Below are 21778 nucleotides of genomic sequence, written 5' to 3'. Positions count from 1 at the left end.
ATGGAGTATCCTTAACAATACATGTGAAATCTGATGTTATATTTTTGGATGATATTGCTGAGGACTAGCATGAGGTGAGGAATGGAATGGGGTTAAGATTAGATCCTTGGGTAACTTCAGATTAATAGAACAAGAGTGGAAAAAGTCATTGCAGATAATGGATATGATTAGGTGCAGAAAATCAAATTAAGCTAGGCAAGTCCACCCTCCTGGATGTTGGAACAGAACTACAGGACGTGGCAACTGCAGATTAATTGTGCTTAATTTATGCAGATTGGGGCATAAATTGGGAATTTACATGAACTGCTATAGAAGGATTTGAATGAAACTGTTGTTGTTCCATTAGAATGTTTGTTACTAAATAAATAGAGACATTTGCTAAGATTAGCTTTAGTTATACTCTTCATCAGCTGGGTCCTAGGATTAAAACAAGAGCAGATTGTTGCGGCCGACTGTGTTTAAGTCAGTAATTAGATCCAGAAGAATGTTAAAGGGTAGCTTACAGTCACAAAGGATGCAACTTGTCTTAACTCAATTAATAGTGAACTGTGCTCAGTTGGTCATCTCACTCAAAAAGACCATAGAGTGGCTAGTTTTAGAAAGGGCACACTAGTTCAATCAACATTTCTCTTTAGTCACTGGGTCTTACAGGTACTAGAAGTTATTGGGATAGACTTGAGGGAGCTTTGCTCCGCTCTTCACCATGCTTCACCTTACCAATGAGAGATGGCTAATACAGGAGTTCCAGTTTCCCAGTGGCAGTAGCCTTCACCTTGAATGTTATCAATAGGCTGGTTCTGTAATTTGAACTCTCTATACAACAGCATATTCAGTTCCTGATAAGAAGTTACCTGGATGCTACTCTGAAGTATTTCTGAATGAAGTAATAAGCCACAGCAAGAGGAACTAAGGTAATAAGGAATACAGGGGTCACATAAGAGATCACAGCCAAGGCAGAGACACACAGCAGAGTTGATCGACTGAGACACTCCAGAGTGGCAGGAATGTGCTGAAAATAAACACACCAAAGCATCAAATAATACAAAATCAATAAAATAAATTTAAAACTCTATTAGAAATTCATAATCAGCCCCCATTCTTCAAATCTATTGATCAAACCAAATTATCACTCAAACAGCTCTTTTAGTACTAGTAAGAATTCAAGGATTTGATTGTGTCAAGGAGGTGACAATCAAGGAGGTGAACATACATGGTTTCCCTAATAACATCAGATTAGCTTTTTGAAAGCTTATAGCTTCACTTACTCAACCTACAGCAGCTCTCCTATGATGTTACAAGTATTCACCATTTACCAAAAACATTTTAGAAACAATAACCAAGTGAAAGTTAATAACACAGACTACTAGGTGTCCCTGGGTTTTGAACAGGTTCCACTCTGGAGTCTGTTTGCAAGTTGATTTGTGTGCAACTCGGAACACTTTGTAGGTGAATATAAAACAGCCTTTCGTAAGTATGAGCAAATATTCACTTTAGATCTTTAGAATTAAAATTAGTACGCCTTTGTACGGGATTGCATTCATAACTATGAGCACTTGTAAGTTGCATATTCATAAGGTGTGGACCCCTGTATTTAAAGAGAGCCAGCAAAAGCGTGGTTTCTGATGAGGTGACAATGGGTGTGGATGAGAAAATTGCAGTTGATTTTGAGTATATAAATTTATAAAAGGTATTTGTTAACATACCACTTGTTATGTCACTGGTAAGATTAAAGCCTGAGAGATACAGAGGGCAGTAACAGCAGGGATACAAAATAGTTAAGGGACAGGTACAAACACATGTAGTGAAAGGCCTTCAATCATACAAGAGGAAGGAATGCAGAGTTAGATCCTAAGGCTCAGTATTCAGACCATTGCTGTTTTTGATAAGCATGAGTGAATTTGATTGGAGGTTCTATGCACAGTCTCAAAAATTTGAACATGACTTAAGATGCGCAAGGGTAATATACAATGAGGAAGGCTTCAAAAGCTGTGGAATGGGTGAAGCATGACAAATGAATTCTAACAGAAAACGGTGTGGAATGACATTATCAGGAAGAATAAAGCAAGACAATACAAACAAAAGATTACAATTTTCATGGAGGAACAAGAACAGAGTGTCTTACACAAATCATTGAAGATTACCCAAACAGATAATGGAATATATGAAATCATGTACAAAAACCTGGAACCTATAGTAAACCTACAGTAAACACTACTTATTACAAAGCTGATGTATTGTGTCTTGTTATGAAATCAAGTCAAAATGTTGCTTGTATTACTTTATGAAGAATACGAAGGCTTTGGGAAGGATGCAGAAGAGATTTCCCAGGGCTGAAGGATACAGTTAGGTAGGAGAAGCCAGGGTTACTTTCCACAGAGCAAAGAAAATTAACAAGGGCCTTAATAGAGGTGTATAAAATCAAGGAAAGTTTTGATGAAATCGATGAATAGTAACTGTTTCCAATGGTTTAAGATTTGATGACCAGAAGACCCAGACTTAAGTGAATGGTTAAAAATTGAGGAGAAATTAATTATTTTTAAGAAAATGAGTGGTTATGATTTGGAATGCCTGATAAGATGATGGATATAGATTAAAGAATAGCCTTCAAAAGGGATTTGGGTAAACAGTTGAAGGAAAAGACAATTGCAAGAGTATGAATAAAAAATGGGGATTTAATTTACAAAGAAGCTAGGACAGACTCACTGAACTAAAGAGTGTCCTTTTGGTGTGCCTTACTATAATACTATGAGTCTAATTATTGGAAACTAGACACCAAAAGGATGTTTATTGGCATTGATAAGCAGGTGGATGGGACATTTTATGATTTTCATATTAAAATTGCTCATGCCATGGGCATGCAAAGATAAGGCTGTGAAGCACATGTGCACATACAGACCTACAACAATGTAAAATGCTGGGGCCAGCAATGTCTTACAGGTTCTAGAACAATAACTGAGCCCTAGTAATATCAATCCACATGGTTCTGAAGCACCACACAAACACTTGTTTTTCATTCTCAAAGGAGGAGAATGCCTAGTCTTCATCTTTTCCTATTATTCCTTCCTGCAGCTACTGGATAATACAGAGGAAGGAATGAAGGATAGACAGCCTTTACTTTTCTCCTTCATCATATCAGGACGATGGTGTTAAAGGTGATGAATAGTAATACAAGCAACTTTTCGACTTGAATCAATCTGGCCCATTCACCTCTGCCCCAAATATCCTATAGGTATTGCCTACAGTACTTGCTTCCTGTCTCCCAACACAGAGAATGTACACCTGTAGATATTAGCCAGGGATAATGAGAAATTTACTGATTCTTGGACATTCATCTATGATATCAAACCTGGTGCAGAGTGGGCAATGCTCCCTTCCCAGTTGAATAAGAGCAAAAATGGCTTCATAATTGTGGAATTAGGCAGCAGATATCTAAAGAGGAAGCATCACTAACATCAGAGCGAGGTGCAAGCTTTGAGGGCAATCTCACAGGATGTGCAGCAGCTGTTAGAAATGGCAGATTTCCTCTGTGGCAAGATCTCATAGCTTTGTGCACTTGGCAGGCACCACTAAAACATCCTGCATCAGGCCCATATATAAGAGGCAGTTAGAGATCTCAGCAGATATTTTACAATTATAATAATTGCAAAATCCATTATTATAATTGAGCACATACTTGAGGCTCCCTTTTTAATGTGAACTAATAGCAGGCTGTTGTACCTCAGGCAAGATTCTTCCAGTAAGTCAGCAACTCCAATGAACAATACCTGCTGAGATCTCAGTCTGCCTCTTACATTGGGGGCCTGATGCAGGATCACTGCAGTCTCATTTGTTGTATTCATAGAATCAGATTAAGATCTCAGTATATACTGTTCAGCTGTCCATGCTCAGGGATGTCTTAAATCTAAATATCCAAGAGAAAGCTGTGCCCCATTATTTGAACGTAAAAATGTCTGTCTCAATTTTACAGTTCACATCAATGCAGATCTCATTTACATTTTTGCAGTCATTTTAAGCTACTGTATTCCAATGCTGGGTGGTAACTACCTGACATTCTCTGCTTCCTGTTACATTTCATGAAGATTCTGCCATCATTCAAGAATTTCTGCATACTGGAAGACCCCTGAACAATCAGGGAAATATCTCACCTGGTCAATGATATTTGTGTCCGCAGAAAATCGATTTAAAATGTTTCCAAGAGGAGTGGTTTCAAAGAACCTGAAGGGAAACAAGCAACAATACGGAATTTGTACTGAATATTTAGACGTGACAGCTACTTTGTATTTTGTAGTGTTCCACTTTGATCCCTTGGCTTACATGAGATTTAGTTCTGTTGCAACATTCACTTTGTAGTTACTGGTAGTAATTTCTGATGACTATTACAATTGTAATTAAGTACTCTTGATAATGCTTAAAAAGCATTAATGATAAAAAGCTACCCACAACTCTAATGGTTGTCTATAAAGATTTCCTTTGTCACTTTTAGCTTCTAATTTCCTAAATTTTGCCTTGTAACCTCTAGTTCAAATTAGAAGCAAATGGAAGCAAATTACTTTCATATGTAAATTTTGTTAATTCCTTTCGGGATCACTGGCGCCACATCACCAGAAGCTACTTTTAATCAGCTAAGCCTTGTCCAATTTATTATTCTTTTAAGTGAGGAATTCTGAGAAAACAATTACAAAATTTCTTCAATTTATCTGCTACCAGCATTCTGCATTAAAGCAGACTAACATCAAGATGTGGGCAGATCCAGAAATTTACGAGCATGCCTAAGTTGCCAATTCCTTTGAAATTTTGACTTTCTCACTTTGATTGAAAAACAATTACAGTAAGATGAGCTCTCAAATGTGACAAGTTACCTTTTAAACTATGGGGGTAGCTTAAACCTAATCAAATGGTGGGTGTTGCATTGGGCCTTGGTTACTACCACTAGTGTTAGTAGTGTTTGGGGTAATCAGCTGCATCAATCCTCCTTGTATTGCTGAGTATAATGGCCTGCTTAATTATCAGTGGAAAGGTATAAACCACAAGAGAGTCTTAACAAAAAGAGTCACTCACCTTACATAACAAATTGCAGCTCATTGCATGATTACAATAGGTACAAATAACATTAACTAATTAGGTATTGTTATAATTATTAGGAACCAGATATGACATATTAGTCTCCACTGGGACCTAGACAATTCTGCATCCAAAGACTGTGGGACATTGTTAGAGTTGAACACAGATTAAACATCAACTCTTTCAGAACCATTACTTTATTAATAGTGGGGAAATGAAGTCGATAAGAAATGAAACTTGGCAACAGGTAAATTGAGCTGTTGGTTGGAGTCTTGTCAGGAGGGTGAGGTTAAAAATACATCCTTATAATTTAAAGTTAATATTAATGAAAGGTAATTTGAAAAGGTGGTCCGATACCTCATGGGTGCCAGGATGACCTTGTTGAGCAAACTCTTGTGTAGTTCCTTGGTCACTTTGAGACCTGTCCATTCCACAGCAATAGAGGTAACTAAACAGAGGACAATTCCCAGGCAGCAAAGAATGCTGAACACTATTGTGTAGGAGGAATGATTGAAGCGACAGTCCTAGAGCAAAAAATAAAATGAAAGCATTACACAATGCTGACCACCAGAATAAAACAAGTAAGTCTGTTTTTTTAAAGTGAGTTTCATGTGTCAATGTCTGTACCTGGAAGTGCTCGCCTGTAGTGAAAGTTTCCAAATTTTCTATACGTTTAAATTAATAGAAAGAAAATTCAAAAAGCTTAGTTCCAGGTTGCAATCCTCCTTGCCTGATAATGCTGTTCATGATTTGTCACAAGAATGCTTTATAATCAATTGTATCCCCATATTTCTAGGATACTACTTAACCCAGTCAAAAATGCTTAGTCAAATAAGCATTACTTTCCAAAATATTCTTACAGTTTCTTTTCAATTTCTATAAATGGTATTGAACACTTCAATGACATTTCAGGTTTAATGGATCGCTTGTAGTCTTTTGATTTGGAAAAAAGAAATAATAATTTTTGATGTACCTTTTTGAACAGGAATTGTCTTTTATGCTTTTGTTAATGGCTATAATTTTATGCTTTGGATCCCAGCTAGTGAATGATTTATATTTAGATTGGGCCAATCCACCAATGGACTTAAGAAGCTGGCAGTTTGCTTTCTATTGACTTAGCAGTGAAACAGAAAAGTCACAGGCAAGTAATTCAGTAATCATCACTTTAAAATCTATATTTCATTTGGACATACAAGAACAGCATTGGATGCCAGAATGTACACTGAATGTATTTAAGCACAGAGGTTTTCTCAGTTTCACTTATAACTTTTTTGAAAGTGGTTTCATTCTAAACATAAATATGCTTATTTTGAATGATGTTTCAAAGACAGTGTGACATTTTTATATCTTTTTAGTAGGTTTATTGTACAAATCCCCCATAATTGTCTTTTTATTCCATAGACGTCCATGTTTGGCCATTTGAAAAGCCTGGATGATGATGCTGCCGTAGTCACTATGTACATCGGTGACACAGGCAGAGAATAGATTCCTCCCTTCTGAAGGCAGGCTTAAGGTTTATTGTTATCATTGGTGAAGTCAACACAAATCCCAATTAAGTTGTGAAAACATTTGCCTCTCCCAACACTAACACTGAAAATGATGATAAAAAGGTCACTTGAAAATGATTTGGCTGAACTCAGCACACAGACTGTGAGAACTGAAATTCTCTTCCCTGGAGGAGATGAGAAGGGGAAATAATTGGGTGAATTGGCCTTGGAAATATATTTGTCCTCACCCCACCATCCCCTCCTTGCTACATCATCAATTCAATGCCAAACAAGGAGGTCTACTGGGAACATTCCCGATTCACCAGTAATTAACGCTCTTCAGTGGTCAATAAAATGGTCACCTAAGTGCCTTTACTCATCATTCTGACTTCCTGCCTTCCTGGCAGGTGAGAAAAATGACCAACTTCCTGACTGGGAAACCAGGATGACTTGCCACTGGATTGGAGAGTTGGGCCTCAGTTTGCCCTGGTTTGGGGAAAATCAGAGACACAGGTTGGGTAGATAAGTGAGTGGCCTCTGAGGCCCTGACTCCCAACTTCCTGCAATATCCACCCTGTGCAAAAGAAGGTCATCTACCTTCTTTCCATTGGGTCCCTTGAAGACTAGACCACAACCAATGGTCCTTAGGACCCAGAATCTGCTGACCTTTGATTGTCGGGCTACATCTGGCTGTATGTGACTCTGCTGTGAATGTTTGTGATGGGCTGAAGAACTTGCTGGTCAGCTCTTAACAAGCTGATTAGCTCATGATCTGATAAACTGTGAAGATGACAAGTCAATTAGGAACCTACCAGCGCCCACACTCACCCAGCAAATGGGAGAATTTTAGCCTTGCAGTAGGTTTGCAGGATAGATTGTAACAATTGTTACAACTGTACAAAGGAAATGGATGCAAAGGCTTTCTAGAATCTCGGACCAAGAATAGTGACAGCACAGAAAAATGCCATTTGGCCTGACGCATCAGCCCTCACTCTGCTCATTCCACTCTTGCACTTTTTTTTACTTAGCTCTGAAGATTACTTTTCGTCAGATTCCATCCAGTTTCCTTTTGGAAGCTCTGACTGACTGCCACCATTGTACTCTTGAGCACAGCATTCCTGAATCTATTCAGTTGTTGCATAAAACAGTTTTTCCCCATTTCACCTTTGATTTTTTTTTATGAATGACCGTTAATCTGTAGCCTTTGTTCCTCAACACGCCTGTCAATGGGAACAGTGTTTCACGATATCCACACTCTCTAGACCCTTTATAATTTTGAACACTTTGATCAAATCATTTCTCAATGTTCTAATTCCTAACCCTCATCCTTGAAATCAGTCTCATTAATCTTTTCCACACACTAGTTAAAACCTTCAGATTCTTCCTAAAGTGTAGTGTCCCAGAATTTGTAATGATATGTCAGTTCAGGCAAAGTCACTGTTTTATAAAGGAGTTGTAAATGTTTTTTCTGCTCTGTCGTCTACTATAATTTGTACACATATACCTTTGGGTGTCTCTGTTTTTGCAGGTTCTTTAGAATTATAGTTATATTTATGTTATATTGCCTCTCCTCATTCTACCTTCCAAAATATATCACTTCAACAGCACTCACCAATGCCATTAGATGATACACTGTATCTGACAACATTATAATAGGATTATTGTTAATCTATTTTCTTGAAATCATTAACGGTTACTCCTGTCAGAGAAAAAAAAATTGCTCATGGTTTTAGACAGTTTCAAATTGCATTCATTCTGAGAACGATGGGAATTAAGTGCAATGTTCTAGTACATAGACATGAATTTATTCATGTGTGTTCTGCCCAAGGGTAGGTCCTTGGCTCATTGTTTGCTGATTCTTCACTCTGGGTCATTTCCTTTGCAGCTTCTGTGAGGAGATGGTTTGCTGTTTCTCAGGAGCAGGAGAAAGGCAAAGGTACAAAGTTGGTAACAATGATCATTTGAAGAGCTGGTGCAGGCACAATTGGCTATATGGGCTCTTTCTAAACTGTGACTTGAGAACTGTGATAACTGTAGATTTGCAGTCACACGTAGGCTCGGCTCGGTAAAGATGGTAGAGGTGATGACATAGTAATCCAGAGGCCTGGATGAATACCATGAAGATATGTTTCAAACCCCACCATGGCAGCTGGTGAAATTGAAATGAAATTAATCAATCTGAAATATTATGTTAGGCTCAGTAATGGTGGCCATGAAATTATTATTGATTGTGCAAAATATCTGTCTGGTCCATTAATGTCCTTTAGGGAAGAAAATCTACAATGTCACTCTAGATGCACAGTAATGCAGCTGACACTTAACTGCTCTCTGAAGTGGTCTAGCAGTCATTCAGTTCATAATAAAGGCTTACCTGGATCAGAGTACAGTTTATTTTCTCTGCTTCAATTTTAAATTGAATAGCATCTGAGGTCCATTTTGCTAGCCAGTAATCAATTGCCACCATCACTGTGTGCTTGAAAAGTTGTGAGAAGATCAGGAGAGGCAGTAAAAGACAACCTGCAGAGCTCAGGTACTTCCCACAAGCATGCCATGGCATCTTTGCTCTCTGGCGCAAGACAGATGAAAGGTTGTCTTCATCATCACTTTCAGTAATATCTTCTGTAATCAATGTACAAAGCAGGTCATAAGCCATTGACATAATACGTTTACTTTCACATTGACTGCAATGTCTGTAACTGAACAGTTAAGAGTGTGTAAGGGTTCTAAATTCCTCCCCCTGAAAGAAATTCACAAACCCAGTTATTCCTCTGAAGCTTCCTTTCTTGTTCCTGTTTACACATATTCTTCTCATTTTCTACATCTTTACACATTATAATCAAGATTCATCACATTATCTCTGAATTTCTCATGCTTTAGGAGAACTGCAACTTCTAAACAGCCCACTTATTCTCATGTTCATCTACAACCTTCAGCTTTTTAAACCCAACCCTGACGTTACCTAGTGAATATCCCACCATTTTCATTTTTCGCTTGATGGCAGTGCTGCATCTTAGCCTTGGCCCTGATTGAGGTTTCTCAATTCCAAAACACATTGAAACTTCAGGAGCTTTGCATTAAAATGATTTTTTTCATTGTCATTTACAAATTATATTCTGTCGTCGACAGTATTCCCTATTTTATTAAGTGATGGCAAATTGCTCACTCTCACTTTGGTGCTATGATCTCCTGAGAGTTTGGGCTGGATTTCACAAGCCCTCACAGACTGTGTTTTCAGTGGGGGAGCATGTAAGACGAGTTATGGGGCCATCACCCAATGCTGAGTTCACCCACACGCTATGGAGGGTTTGCATCTTTCCCACCAGAAATAAATAAATAAATCAGGGTCAGTTTAATTGACCCCAATATTATCCTGTTCATGCAAATAATATGATTGGTATGGTCAGTGGAATGAGCAGACTTCTTCAAAGCGGGCTTTTAAAAATGCAGCGAGGAAGTGGAATCCTATCTTTAGAAAACACCTTTTGCCCCTTGGGGCACCCTTTTAGAATACAGTATTGTGGCCTCCCTTCTGATCTACTTGGGCTTTAAAATTCACTCCTCTTTTATCCTCCCCACCCTCTCTAAGTTGCTAAACCCGTCCAGCTCATGACCGTTGATTTTCCTGGGTTCGCTGTTCTCAGTTGTCCTATGTGGGCCTGCCAGCAGGCAATGTTGGAGCTGCTGGTCAGTCATATTGACCAACTGTTCCAGAGGGTTGTACCCCTTGCCACTGAGGGGCAGGAAGCCCACTGTGTCTGGGGCAGGCTTATTCTGCTTCTTTTGGCTCATTTCCAGCTTTTCTTCCACTTTCCTGCCTCAGGACATCAGCATGAATCTAATTCTCTGATGATTTTTGCACACTGTTCATGAAAAATTAGATGAATACCTTCATCTTCGCTCTCTTGCAACGTTTTGAGAAGGGCTTCCCGTGAATACATTGCTCTCCGTAGGTTTTTCCTTTCCATTGCTGTCTTGCTTTCAGCTATTGTCTCCTGTAGAACAAAATAACGATTTTCCCTATTCATACTCAACATGCACTGACAGAACAAAAAAAAATGTTACTTCAAATAATGGCTAAGTGTATCATTGAAAACCAAATACTGGAAAGAGAACTCAGTGTTATCAAGTATTGGACTTCCAGCATTTTGTGCTGGAAAAACCTATACATTGGATAACTGCTGATAAGGTACAAATTCATTTTTATTTGTGACGCAAGGAAATAATTTTCTTTGCCTTCTTTTGACTTTGTTCATTTTTTTGCAAAAACAATTAAAATCCAGTCAGTCACCAAAGTAAACTCAAACTTGTTTCAATATGATAATATAAGCAAACTGAGAAATTTGAAAAACCTTTTCTAGATCCTGATCCTGCCTGTTCATTAGTGTTTTCCAAAGTTCAAATAGTTCCGGATCAGAATTCTGGATATCCTTGAGAGTTCCCTCTCTCTGAATTGTACCATCCTTCATTGCTATAATCTATGGAAATATAAAGTACATTGATGAAGATATTTAAACACATAATTTGTAAATAGTTTAAATGATAAATATATTCAAGCATTAACGTGTCTATGAAAACATCACGGTTTGAATTTGCAAGGCAATGGTGGGCAGTTTTGCCGGGAGTGGGTGAGAAAGATTAGGGATGTTTTTATGTAACAGATCCTTAGTTAATGGAGGCAATTGCACATGTAAAAGTGAAGCTGTCTTCATACAGATCCAATTTTCATTAGTGGGGTGTCAAAACACAGCTTGCGGAGGTCTAAACTCACCAGAATTGTTTATTTTAAAACTTGGCAGCATTTAAATCTGCACTTGAAATGTAGTTTAAAAAAAGTTTTTAAAAATGTGTTGTTATTGGCTGTTGACAATCATGTTAGTATTAATGCTGCATGACTGATTTCATATCATTATGGCAATGAAAAGTTGGTTGCTTTGTTTGAGAGTTCTGTTAAATTGACTCCTGCACAGCCAAAAAGAATGTCCTATGTTGTAAGTGCTTCTATGCTTCCACCTGCTACCACAACCTGATTTTTTTTCTCCATGAAGTGCCCCTATTTGTTTATATTGGCTCCCTCTCTAATTGTGCTCACTCAGCATTCTATTACAAGAAATGTCTACATTGTAGAAAGATAATTTATAACTTATGTTCAAAATTCTTATCCAACAGTGATTACTGCTACAAGATTCCAAGGTGCATATTTCATGAAGAACTTGTTGTACCATCATTCTGAATCATTTTGAGTTAGTTCCTTGACCCTCAGGTTCACCTGCCATCTGTCCCTGTCCCTATCCCTGTCCCAGTCTCTCTCTCCCTCTCTCTCTCTCTCTCTCTCTCTCTCCCCGCCCACCCATCTCTATGGCGACTGTACATTTACAATAAATAACAAAATTGCACAATGACTCTGCAGAAAAATGTGTCTGACAATACTTTTGTTAAAGAGGCCCTTAATCATTGGTATTCAGCTAATAATGTATGCTGATGCTTCACCCTGAGCTGTTTCCTTGGCAGTTTTGTCATTGGTGGTTTGCCATTGTTTTCTAATTTTAGGCATGGGACAAGAAAGAACACTTCAAACAAAATGGAAATCAAATGCACATGTTAGTATTATTTTCAATCTTCCATTAACCATCTAGCCCATTGACATCTCCAGCTCCAAAAATCATCATTTACAAAGCCAGAAAAGAATTAAAAAATGTAAGCTGTCTCACCCAGTCTGCATGAGGCAGGTACTGCAGCTTATGGGTAACCAGGACTACAGTCCGTTTCTCATCTTGCAGCAGCTTCAGGATTCCATCTTGCATAAGGTGATCACTCAAGTGAATGTCCAGCGCCGAGAATGGGTCATCCTAAAAAAACATTTGATTAATATTTGATTTAGTTCTCTCTTTCAATTTCACTGAAGAATGCACAAAGTGACACACATATAACAAGAAATATTGTGAACTTATTAGTTCTGCCAAAAATTGAAAGCATGTTTTTGTGGCTTAATGCTTCTTGATTGTCTATTAGCAGAACAGAGAAAATGTACAAACATTTATATTTTAAGAGATGCACAGTATCGCTTCCTTAAATTACTCAAAAATTCTCTTGTTCCCTACTCTGCCAGAAGTCCAATGTTAATCTTCATTTTGTGAAGAACTTGTCCTAAATTACATTCTATTTAGTTAAACCTCTTTCTCCATGCTCATAGATTAAAGTGGTATTTAGAGTTTATCTTTTCTCTAATAGTTAATAGCGTCAATTTCACTTTCAGCTGCCTATTTCAGCAGATTTCTCCAAAGGCTTGACCATTTCCTCAGAACCCAATCTCTCTGAAATTTGGGATAGCCCTCAGCAGTTTTTCTGCATCACCATAGCCGTCTGATGATTACAAATTGAAGCTCTCAAAAGTCTTATTTCAAAACCTTTTGCACCTAACTTGCTGGAAATGCAAGCACAGAATGGCATGATGTGGGCCATGGGGTATCAAAAGGCAATAGTCTACTTTGCACAGTCACATGGATGTGTAGCAGCCCATATTTCTGATGCAAGCTGCGTGGAAGTCAATCTCCTTAATTTACTGCCCTAAATTTCCAACATGAGTTTAACGGACAATTAATGTACAAATACAGAAAGTTCTTAGAAATACTAGGAGGGCAAAGACAAGGCAATTTTCGTATGAAATGGGGCCTGTAAATTAAACAGTAAGTCTGAAGATTTGCAACTCACACTGTATCTCTAAATGAATTGAATGGCTAATATGTGGATTGATAACAGGGCTGATATTTGTCTGTAGCAAGACAAGGAGTTAAAAATGGAAAACACCAAGTTCTGTTTCCAGTACACACTGCAACTCTTTCACTACTGGATACCTTTTCCAGATATTGTGCATGATTCATGTCCAACAGTCTTATTGGCAGGAAAACCTGCAAAAGAGCAATGTTCCAAAGGGAGGTGGCAAGGCAGTGAGAGATTGCTGTTGAAGTGTAAGGTGGTGAGATTTCAGCAAGTGTTGTGCTCTTCATATCACCCAAACTAATTGTGTGTGAGGGGCAAACAGAAAGGGGAAGTTGGTTTGGGGGTGTGGTCAGTCTGATTGTTGACCCTGGAAAAACACAACCTCTTCCTCAATTAGCTTTTGAATTGGATCTTTCTTTCATGGTTTTCCAAGGGAAGCTAACAGATAAAAATGGCTTTAAAGTGAAAATATACATCTGTCCTTAAAAAACTCTTTACCACCTGAATGCCTTCTGGGAAGGAACTGGTTGTTGATTTACTGACCTGCCTCTGTTGAAACTGGCTTAAATTTTTAAATTTTAACTTCTTGTTTGCCTGATCATAGTTATTTTTTGAGGGTTAACATTAGCCACAAATGGGAGGTGGAAAATTGGGGGGTGGTGGTGTGGGGGTCCACATGTGGGCGCAAATCTGAAGGATGTGGCATGCATCCTGTGTATGTCAGTGCTTAGGTCCTGCGTGCACTCCAAACGCATGGCTCTGTCAATGGAAGAACTCATGCACTATGTACCCCAAACCATGATGGTGCTTATGAGCTGATTCTTTCATTCTCTACCCATGGCCCTGCTTCAGGGAACTTCAACACGAGGGAGCACATCTATTACTGCTGAACCAGTTACAGCCTCCTTTGCTGTGACTCCTGCACTCCTGAACGAAGCCCAGCCAAGCAGGGCTGGATCTGTCTGCTGTGCTTTGAAGTACTGCTCCACATCTACCACACCTCCTCTCCAGCAAGTGTTGTGCATTTCATACCACTAATTGTTTGTGAGTGCCCACTGAGGTGAGAATATTTATGATAGTGGAGGGTACATGCATGAAGCATGTTGCTTCTTCTGAGCTTTGAGGTTGATGTTCGCGGAAGGATAGTGTGGGAGTTGACCTCATTTGTCTCAGTACCTGTGGAAAACATGAGGAGATCATCAGAGCTACCTTGGAGATAGTAATTGTCTGAGTGCTGAGGCTTGCAGCTGTAACGCAAAGCTGAAAACACACGGCAATATGTTCCCCAGATCTCTGACTGAAATGTCAGGCCAAAGTTCACTCACAGATAACTGGCTGCCATTTTATGTTTGGCAGGGTGTCCATTGGCACAGGTCAAGATGTCTTCCCCCATGTGGGGAGAAAGTCCTACCTTAAGTGGCTGCTGGGTTAGATTTGGGCAGTGGCTGAAGAAAAGGAGGTTATGGACACCATTCTGAAGTTAATTCAGTATCAACAAGTTGGCAGATCTCAGTGAGAGTGGTGAGATTGTGGCAGAGCTTAAGAGATCAGGGTGTGAAGGTAGCAAGTGGAGCACAATGTGGGGAAATGTGGGGTTATTCATTTGATAATCATTTTGTTTAAATGGTGAGAAACTATGAAACCTCGATGTTCATAAAAAAACTTGTACACAGAATATCCAAGTTAAGATGCAAGTCAAGGAAGAAATTAGCAAGATGTGTTGGCCATTCTTGCAAGGGGACATGAGTTCAAGACTCAAGAAGTATTGGTAGGGTTTTACTGAGATTATGGAGCACGGTTTAGCTCAGTTGGCTGAATGGTTGATTTGTGAAGCAGTGTGTTGCCAACAGTGTGGGTTAAATTTCCACACTGGCTGAGATTATCATGAAGGACTCTCTTTCTCAATCTCTTTGTTGTCTGAGGTACAGTGGCCATCAGGTTAAAGCACCAGCAGCCGTCTCTCTCTAATGATAGAGCAGGTCTATAGTCTGCAAAGACTTTGGTGGCATACTGATACTGAGATTACACTTGGAGTAATGCGTACGGTTTTCATATCTGCAGCTAAGGAAGGATATGCCAGATTGACTTTGTAGATGAAGGAAATGTTGAGTGGAAAGGCCATTACTCTCTGAAATTTAGAAGCATGAGAGATACTCTCATTGAAACAGACAAATTTTCAGAGGGTTTGACTGGTAAATTATTGAAAGTCTATTTCCCCTCACTAAAGAGTCTACAAATAAGGTACAGAATTCTCACAAAAAGGAGTCGCTCACTTATTACCCAGATGGAGAGAAATTTCTTCACTCAGAAGTTTGGAAATTTCGAGCCACACCCCAGAAGGCTGTGGCTGCTCAGATGTTGATTGTGTTCAAAACGGAGGTTCTGGATTTTTGCACTCTAAAAGAATTGAGGGATGTGGGGAATCAGGCCGGAAGTGGAGTTAGGTATAAGGTCAGCCATGATTCTATTGAACAACGCAGCAGGCTATAGCAGTCATGTAGCCAATTTCTACTAGTTCTTATATAGTTACACTAAAAATCTCCTACATCTTGGTCTTTTAGAAAAAGGAACAATTTCTGATGTGAGCAGTATGTAAAAAAAAAGTATCTGAATATCTAATTACTGACTAGAAAATTCAAGTTAGCAAGCTAACATGAAGAACTCAAGTACAAACCACATGCATTTTAAATAGAAACAAGCAAATAAGTGAACCAACCAGAAATACCACATTAGTTTGCTGGTACAGGGATCTTGCAACACTAATACGTTGACGTTGTCCACCACTTAAGTTAATTCCCTGGAGAACATTGGGAGAAGAAATAATCAAACCAAGTGAAATCCAATTTATTCACTTAACCAAAGCACAGTGAACAAATCTATACAGACACAAATTCATTCCCCAGAAACTCATTATCATTTAATCAGAATGAAATGAAGAGGCTCACATCCTTCAATATCAGTATGCCATTAAAGCTCTTACTTAACCTGACGATATGCCAAATGGATTGCAGGTATTTAACAATACACTGGCCATTTCGTATCTCCCCATCTAGGTATATCCATTAAACCTCTGCAGGGAATAGCAACGAACTTGCTACAGTACTGCCCCAGCAATTGTGAAGGCATGTAAGAGGGTTTGGGGATCTGTAACGTATTACAGTGCACGGCAGGTATTTGTAATCAACCTATTCAGACATGCTTTGACATTCCTCTGGAACATCTGGCACTTGAACCCACATTTTTCTGGCCTCAAGATAGGACACTAAGATTATACCACAACCAACTTCCCAAGAAGATACTAAAGCCTCAGAATGACAAACCATTAGGAAAATTGGCAGGGGACAACTTCTTGGTATCCTGTGGGAGAATGTCCAATGATGGAGGACTTTGACACAATGCTGTGTTGAAAAGCATTCAAAAACTGTCAACAGGATGACTTAATGGTTTATGGCCCAAAGCAACTAAATTAGTTGACCACTTGAAAGCTACTGATTTTTTGGGATGGCACGGTGGCTCAGTGATTAGCACTGCTGCCTCATTGCACCAGGGACCTGGGTTCGATTCCAGCCTCAGGCAATTGTCTGTGCGGAGTTTGCACATTCTCCCCGTGTCTGCGTGGGTTTCCTCCGGGTGCTCCGGTTTCCTCCCACAGTCCAAAAATGTGCAGGCTAGGTGGGTTGGCCATGCTAAATTGTCCGTAGTGTTCAGGGATGTGTGGATTAGTTGTGTTACAAAGGGATGGGTCTGGGTGGGATTCTCTGAGATTCGGTATGGACTTGTTGGGCCGAAGGGCCTGTTTCCACACTGTAGGGATTCTATGATTTCAAGCTGCAATCCTGGGTTTGAATATGCAATCCACATTGATAGTTGTGTACAATAATAGGAGCACCAAAGCCTTTAATGATATAATAAACCAAGGCACTGTCTGTCTTTTCCAATGATTCAAATGGATGTTAACAATGTCCTATTCTTGAAAGATTAGCAATCTTTCTTGGTACCTTGCCCACATTCCTCCCTTAGCCATGATCACCAAAAGAAAATTGCTCATTGAGCTGGGTCTATTGAGCTGAGAGATATGTCGGGGTCAATCTGATTTTTGGTATTTAAATGATGGATTTACACTAGCTGATTCTGACATTCTAGTGGATGGACTGAGGAGAATTGCAAAGGTTCCTGATTTTAGCAACATGAGGCTTAGTGGATTATAACTTGTGGTTTATTTTCTGTGTGCAGTTGGCAGGGTCACTGTGCAGGGTGATGGATCATTTACTCATACAGCAGTGATTGCATTTGAAAATACTCACTATTTAAACACTATTTGGAAAGTTTTTCAGAAATGTGATATGTTAGAAATACAAGTTAATTTTTTTAGGACATCATGAAAATCTCTTGAGGTTAGATGTACAGGCAGACATTTGAGATGATAGGTGGTCTGTAGTAAATAACGCGTTCAGTATTGGTGGCTCATGGCAGTGTTTCTGAAGTTTTAAACGGGCATATATTCTGGAGTTAATCTGATTATACTTGGGATTATTAAATTGTTATGTGGAACTTTTTCTGGAGGGATTAAATGTGTAGAGTGCCAGGATTTGAGAGCACAGATTGAAAATTGAAGAATGGACTTGGTAAGAAATGCATTTTCTCATTCTACTTTTATCAGACATTGTAGATTTTTACAGCCCTCACAAAAGTGAGCATTAAACATCTCATTCTATTAAATCCCCAATAACAAAGACATCTTGTATTTATATAGTAACTTGAAAAATCACGGGAACACTATCATACAAAATGTGAGACTAAGCTACACAATACAACCTTAGTTAAGGGAACATTCCCAAAAGCACGTTCAAAGGGGCAAGCTTTAGGGAGAGTGTTAAAGTAGGAAAATGTGGTTTAGCGTTTGAACTCCAGAGTTAGAGCTTTAGCAGTTGAAGGCATGGCCATTAATGGTGAAGATTAAAATCAGGGACATTCAGGGGGTCAGATATCTTGGAGGAGATTTGAAAGTAAAGGTCAGAATTTTAAAATGCAGTATTGATTAACTAGGAACAGGTACAGGTCAGTGCACAAGTTAGAAGAGTGACAGAGTTTAGTAAGGTGGAATATGGGAGTCAGCCAGGACTGCATTAGAATAATGATGTCTGACGCTAACAAAAGTATTTCATTGGTTTCATTGAGTGAAGCAGAGATGAAGACAAACAATGGTGATTGAATGGAAACAACAACAACACAGCCATGTGGGTTAACAAGGTGTAGAGCTGGATGAACACAGCAGGCCAAGCAGCATCAGAGGGGCAGGAAAGCTGACAGTTTGGGCCTAGCTTTCCTGCTCCTCTGATGCTGCTTGGCCCGCTGTGTTCATCCAGCTCTACACCTTGTTATCTCAGATTGTCCAGCTCCTACCATCTCTGAGACAGCTATGTGGGTAACAGCTTACCTTGAAGTTGAACATGGTAAGCTTGCAAACAGACAGTTTGATTCAGCCTCAGCACTTCGCCATTGAAATGGATGGAGTTTATGGTTCAGGAGCAGGGTTGTGATGGAGTGTACCAGTAAATAGAGATTGATTGATTGTTTTCCAAGGGAAAGAATGGGACTGGATATTATTTGCCCCTTCCAGGTGTGGTTTCAGTGGTGGGGGCTGGAGGTGTGTGGTGTTGGGGGATGGAGAGGTTGGAGTGGGGATGGGTTGGGGAGGAGGGTGCTCATCCACATGACATTATGACTGTAGAGCAGACAAAAGCTGATATTGTTGGCTCTCTTCAATGATTTTCCTTCTGGGAATGCAGTGACATGGTGTTGAGGGTTGGCCATCCAACTCCCCTTAAGTTCTGCCAATGGGCCAAATATTTAATAGCTATCTGTACACCCTTTATAATGGCAAACTATATGGAAATATTGCTCATGCTGTGGGAACAGGTCTTTTACCAGCAAACTTTGTGTAATGGCATCATGCTACAGTGACCACCTGCTGAATATCATAACCTATACTGGCTATTACATACAATAAAGATGGATGCTATTTCCTACAAAATCTATACCAATGTTACACTATTGTCGAACTTTGTTTATGATAGAAGTTTTGTTTTGAAAACCGAACCAGTTAAATTGCTGCTTAGAAAGAGGAAATGATCTTTCACAGAATATTATGACAACTGCATACTGTGCTTTGTACTAACAAAATGTTAAAGCCAGGATGTCATGTCCTGTCTAGGTCATGCTGTTACTAAGCGGGGGTGAATACTTCCACTAGAGGTGAAACTGGGAGAAAATGAACATAAGTGACTTAAATACCCCTCATTAATGGTCATCTGCAAAGAGATTACCTGGATGTGGGATCAGGTTTTTTGCCTGCTCTCAACATCACAGAATGATGTAAATATATCACGATGATCTAAATGACAAATAGAAAAAAAAAACACAAAAAAACCCCTAAACTACAGTGGTTGCTCCTCATAGGTATGTGTTATTTTGTAGGTTAGCAAGATTCCCATAACAATTGCCCTATCACCCTCTCAAATAGAAAGTCAGTGTTTTAGTAAACATAAATGCAAATGGCTGATTCTGTTCATTATCAGACATGAAAAAAATAGAGTGAAACAAATTTTGGCTGAAACCCAAGTGATTGGTTTTGACAAAATCAGACCTTTTATTGAATGATAAATTACATTTTTTTAAAAATAACAAAAAAATCAAACATAAACATATGGTTACTGACCCTCTCACCAATCTGAGTCTGATCTCCCTGAGGAAGGATGTCAATATCTGGCTGAAGTGAACAAGCATCAATTACTGTTTTATATCTGTGAAGAAAGCAGCAAAGAGTCAATTGGCATGCATTTATTACATCGAACTAATTGATTCAAGGGAAATTAACACAGATTGTCCAGCTGGAAACTATTGATTTTATCTGAAAGCCTAATGGACCCTTGAGACATTGTGTAAGCAGCACACCTCTGCATTATTTTGCTGATTGTGGCAGTAATTTATTTTCCACGATCTTGCGTATTTCATCTCCATAAAAGAAAAGCAATGAGTTAGACAGGTGACCAATACATTTATTACTAGGCAGTGTGACATGAGATGCTATGATACATGCTAAAAATTCCTCATGCAGCCCATAGGGAAAATAAAGATGGATTTGAAATTGTAAAAGCTAAAAGAATTCTTTAAAAAGTGACGCTTAGAAAGAGAAACATCAGTTTTGCACCTATTTGAGCAGAGCTGGATAGCTATAATCTCTTCTGCATGCTTAGGTGGAGGGCAGCAGAGAGAAGAGTTAACCTAGGCATAGTTGGATGAGAGCTATCATTGAATGGTTGCACACAAGCTGTAGTGATTTTATGAAGAAGGTACAAGACAGGTGTACCACAAAGCAGATCCCCTGGCACAAGTGGCTGCAACTAACGGCAGTGACTTCTTTTCTATGTTCTTGTTAAATCAATGGTTAATTGTCAAGAAAAATCAAACCATAATCCACTTCTCAACCCAAGACTGTGGGAAGTTCTTTTATTGTTTTGTCACTCTCTGTATGTAATAGTTTTGCTCAGAGTCACACTAACCCTAGAAACTAACCAGTTTATACAGAAATTAAAATCACATTTCACAGTGAATCTAACATTGCTTAACTATTACTCCTGATGGAATATAAAAGAATGCAGCATTAAAGGACATTTTAAAAGCTTTTTCTGAAGTTTCTTCTCAAATGTTGACAAAAATTGACTCACTGATTTCTTGATTCTTTCACATTAACATCTATCCATCGTAATCTTAACAAGAGGAGTCTTGCTTGCCCATCAACAAGGACAATGGTGGTAGCATGTGAATCTATACATTTTGCTAGTAATATTACTGAAATTCCCAAGCAGTGGAAATCTAGAGTTCCTATTTTAGCAACCCACCTTGCTTGGAATGGAAAGCAAGTAGAATAAAACTAAATGAGTATAACTGACTCATAATGGCCAATCACCAAAATACAGCCTATTATTTAAAAGAAGAGAGATTCCCAAAAAAAACAGTGCAATGCACAGGGATCTGGATGTTCCTGTGTATGAAATGTGAAAAGTTAACATGGAGATGCAGCAAATAATTAAGTAGACAAACGGAATTTTGGTCTTTATTCGTAGGCGGTTAGCATTTAAAAACTGGGAAGTCTTGTTCCAACTATGCAGGGTGTTGGTGAGGCTGCACCTAGAATACTGACTACAGTTTTGCTACAGTATTTAAGAAACCATATACTGGCATTAGAGTCAGTTCAATGCAATTCTGGATTGACTTATGAAGGACGGATAAACAAGTTAGGTTTGGAGTTTATAAGAATAAGGGATGAACTCATTGAACCACACAGGATTTTGAGGGGGTTTGACAGAGTAGACGTTGAGAAGATGTTTTTATTGGTGGGGAAATCTTGTACCAAAGCACATAGTTACAGAATTGTGTGGCGGTCATTTAAAACTAAGATGTGAAGGATTTCGTTTCTGAGGTTGGTCAAGGTCCAATTAGATAGGACACTG

The 21778-nt window shown here is 38.9% G+C and overlaps 1 protein-coding gene across 7 annotated transcripts in view; it reads right to left on the bottom strand.

Annotated features, from left to right (window-relative positions):
• Nucleotides 1-21778, bottom strand: part of abcc8 (ATP-binding cassette, sub-family C (CFTR/MRP), member 8) — a 205107-nt gene that overhangs the window by 41014 nt on the left and 142315 nt on the right. For all 7 annotated transcript variants that reach the window (XM_048545426.2, XM_048545428.2, XM_048545427.2 and 4 more), the window contains 9 exons: nucleotides 19984-20068; nucleotides 15982-16062; nucleotides 12257-12394; nucleotides 10898-11023; nucleotides 10435-10540; nucleotides 8920-9167; nucleotides 5419-5585; nucleotides 4146-4215; nucleotides 852-1009 (listed from right to left, as the gene is read on the bottom strand). In XM_048545426.2, the coding sequence (XP_048401383.1) occupies nucleotides 852-1009; nucleotides 4146-4215; nucleotides 5419-5585; nucleotides 8920-9167; nucleotides 10435-10540; nucleotides 10898-11023; nucleotides 12257-12394; nucleotides 15982-16062; nucleotides 19984-20068 (1179 nt within the window). The remainder of the gene's footprint in view (nucleotides 1-851; nucleotides 1010-4145; nucleotides 4216-5418; nucleotides 5586-8919; nucleotides 9168-10434; nucleotides 10541-10897; nucleotides 11024-12256; nucleotides 12395-15981; nucleotides 16063-19983; nucleotides 20069-21778) is intronic.

Source organism: Stegostoma tigrinum, chromosome 17 (assembly GCF_030684315.1).
Source record: "Stegostoma tigrinum isolate sSteTig4 chromosome 17, sSteTig4.hap1, whole genome shotgun sequence".
Taxonomy (NCBI): domain Eukaryota; kingdom Metazoa; phylum Chordata; class Chondrichthyes; order Orectolobiformes; family Stegostomatidae; genus Stegostoma; species Stegostoma tigrinum.
The sequence above is the reverse complement of the archived record's forward strand: the minus strand, read 5'-3'. Positions and strand labels throughout refer to the sequence as shown.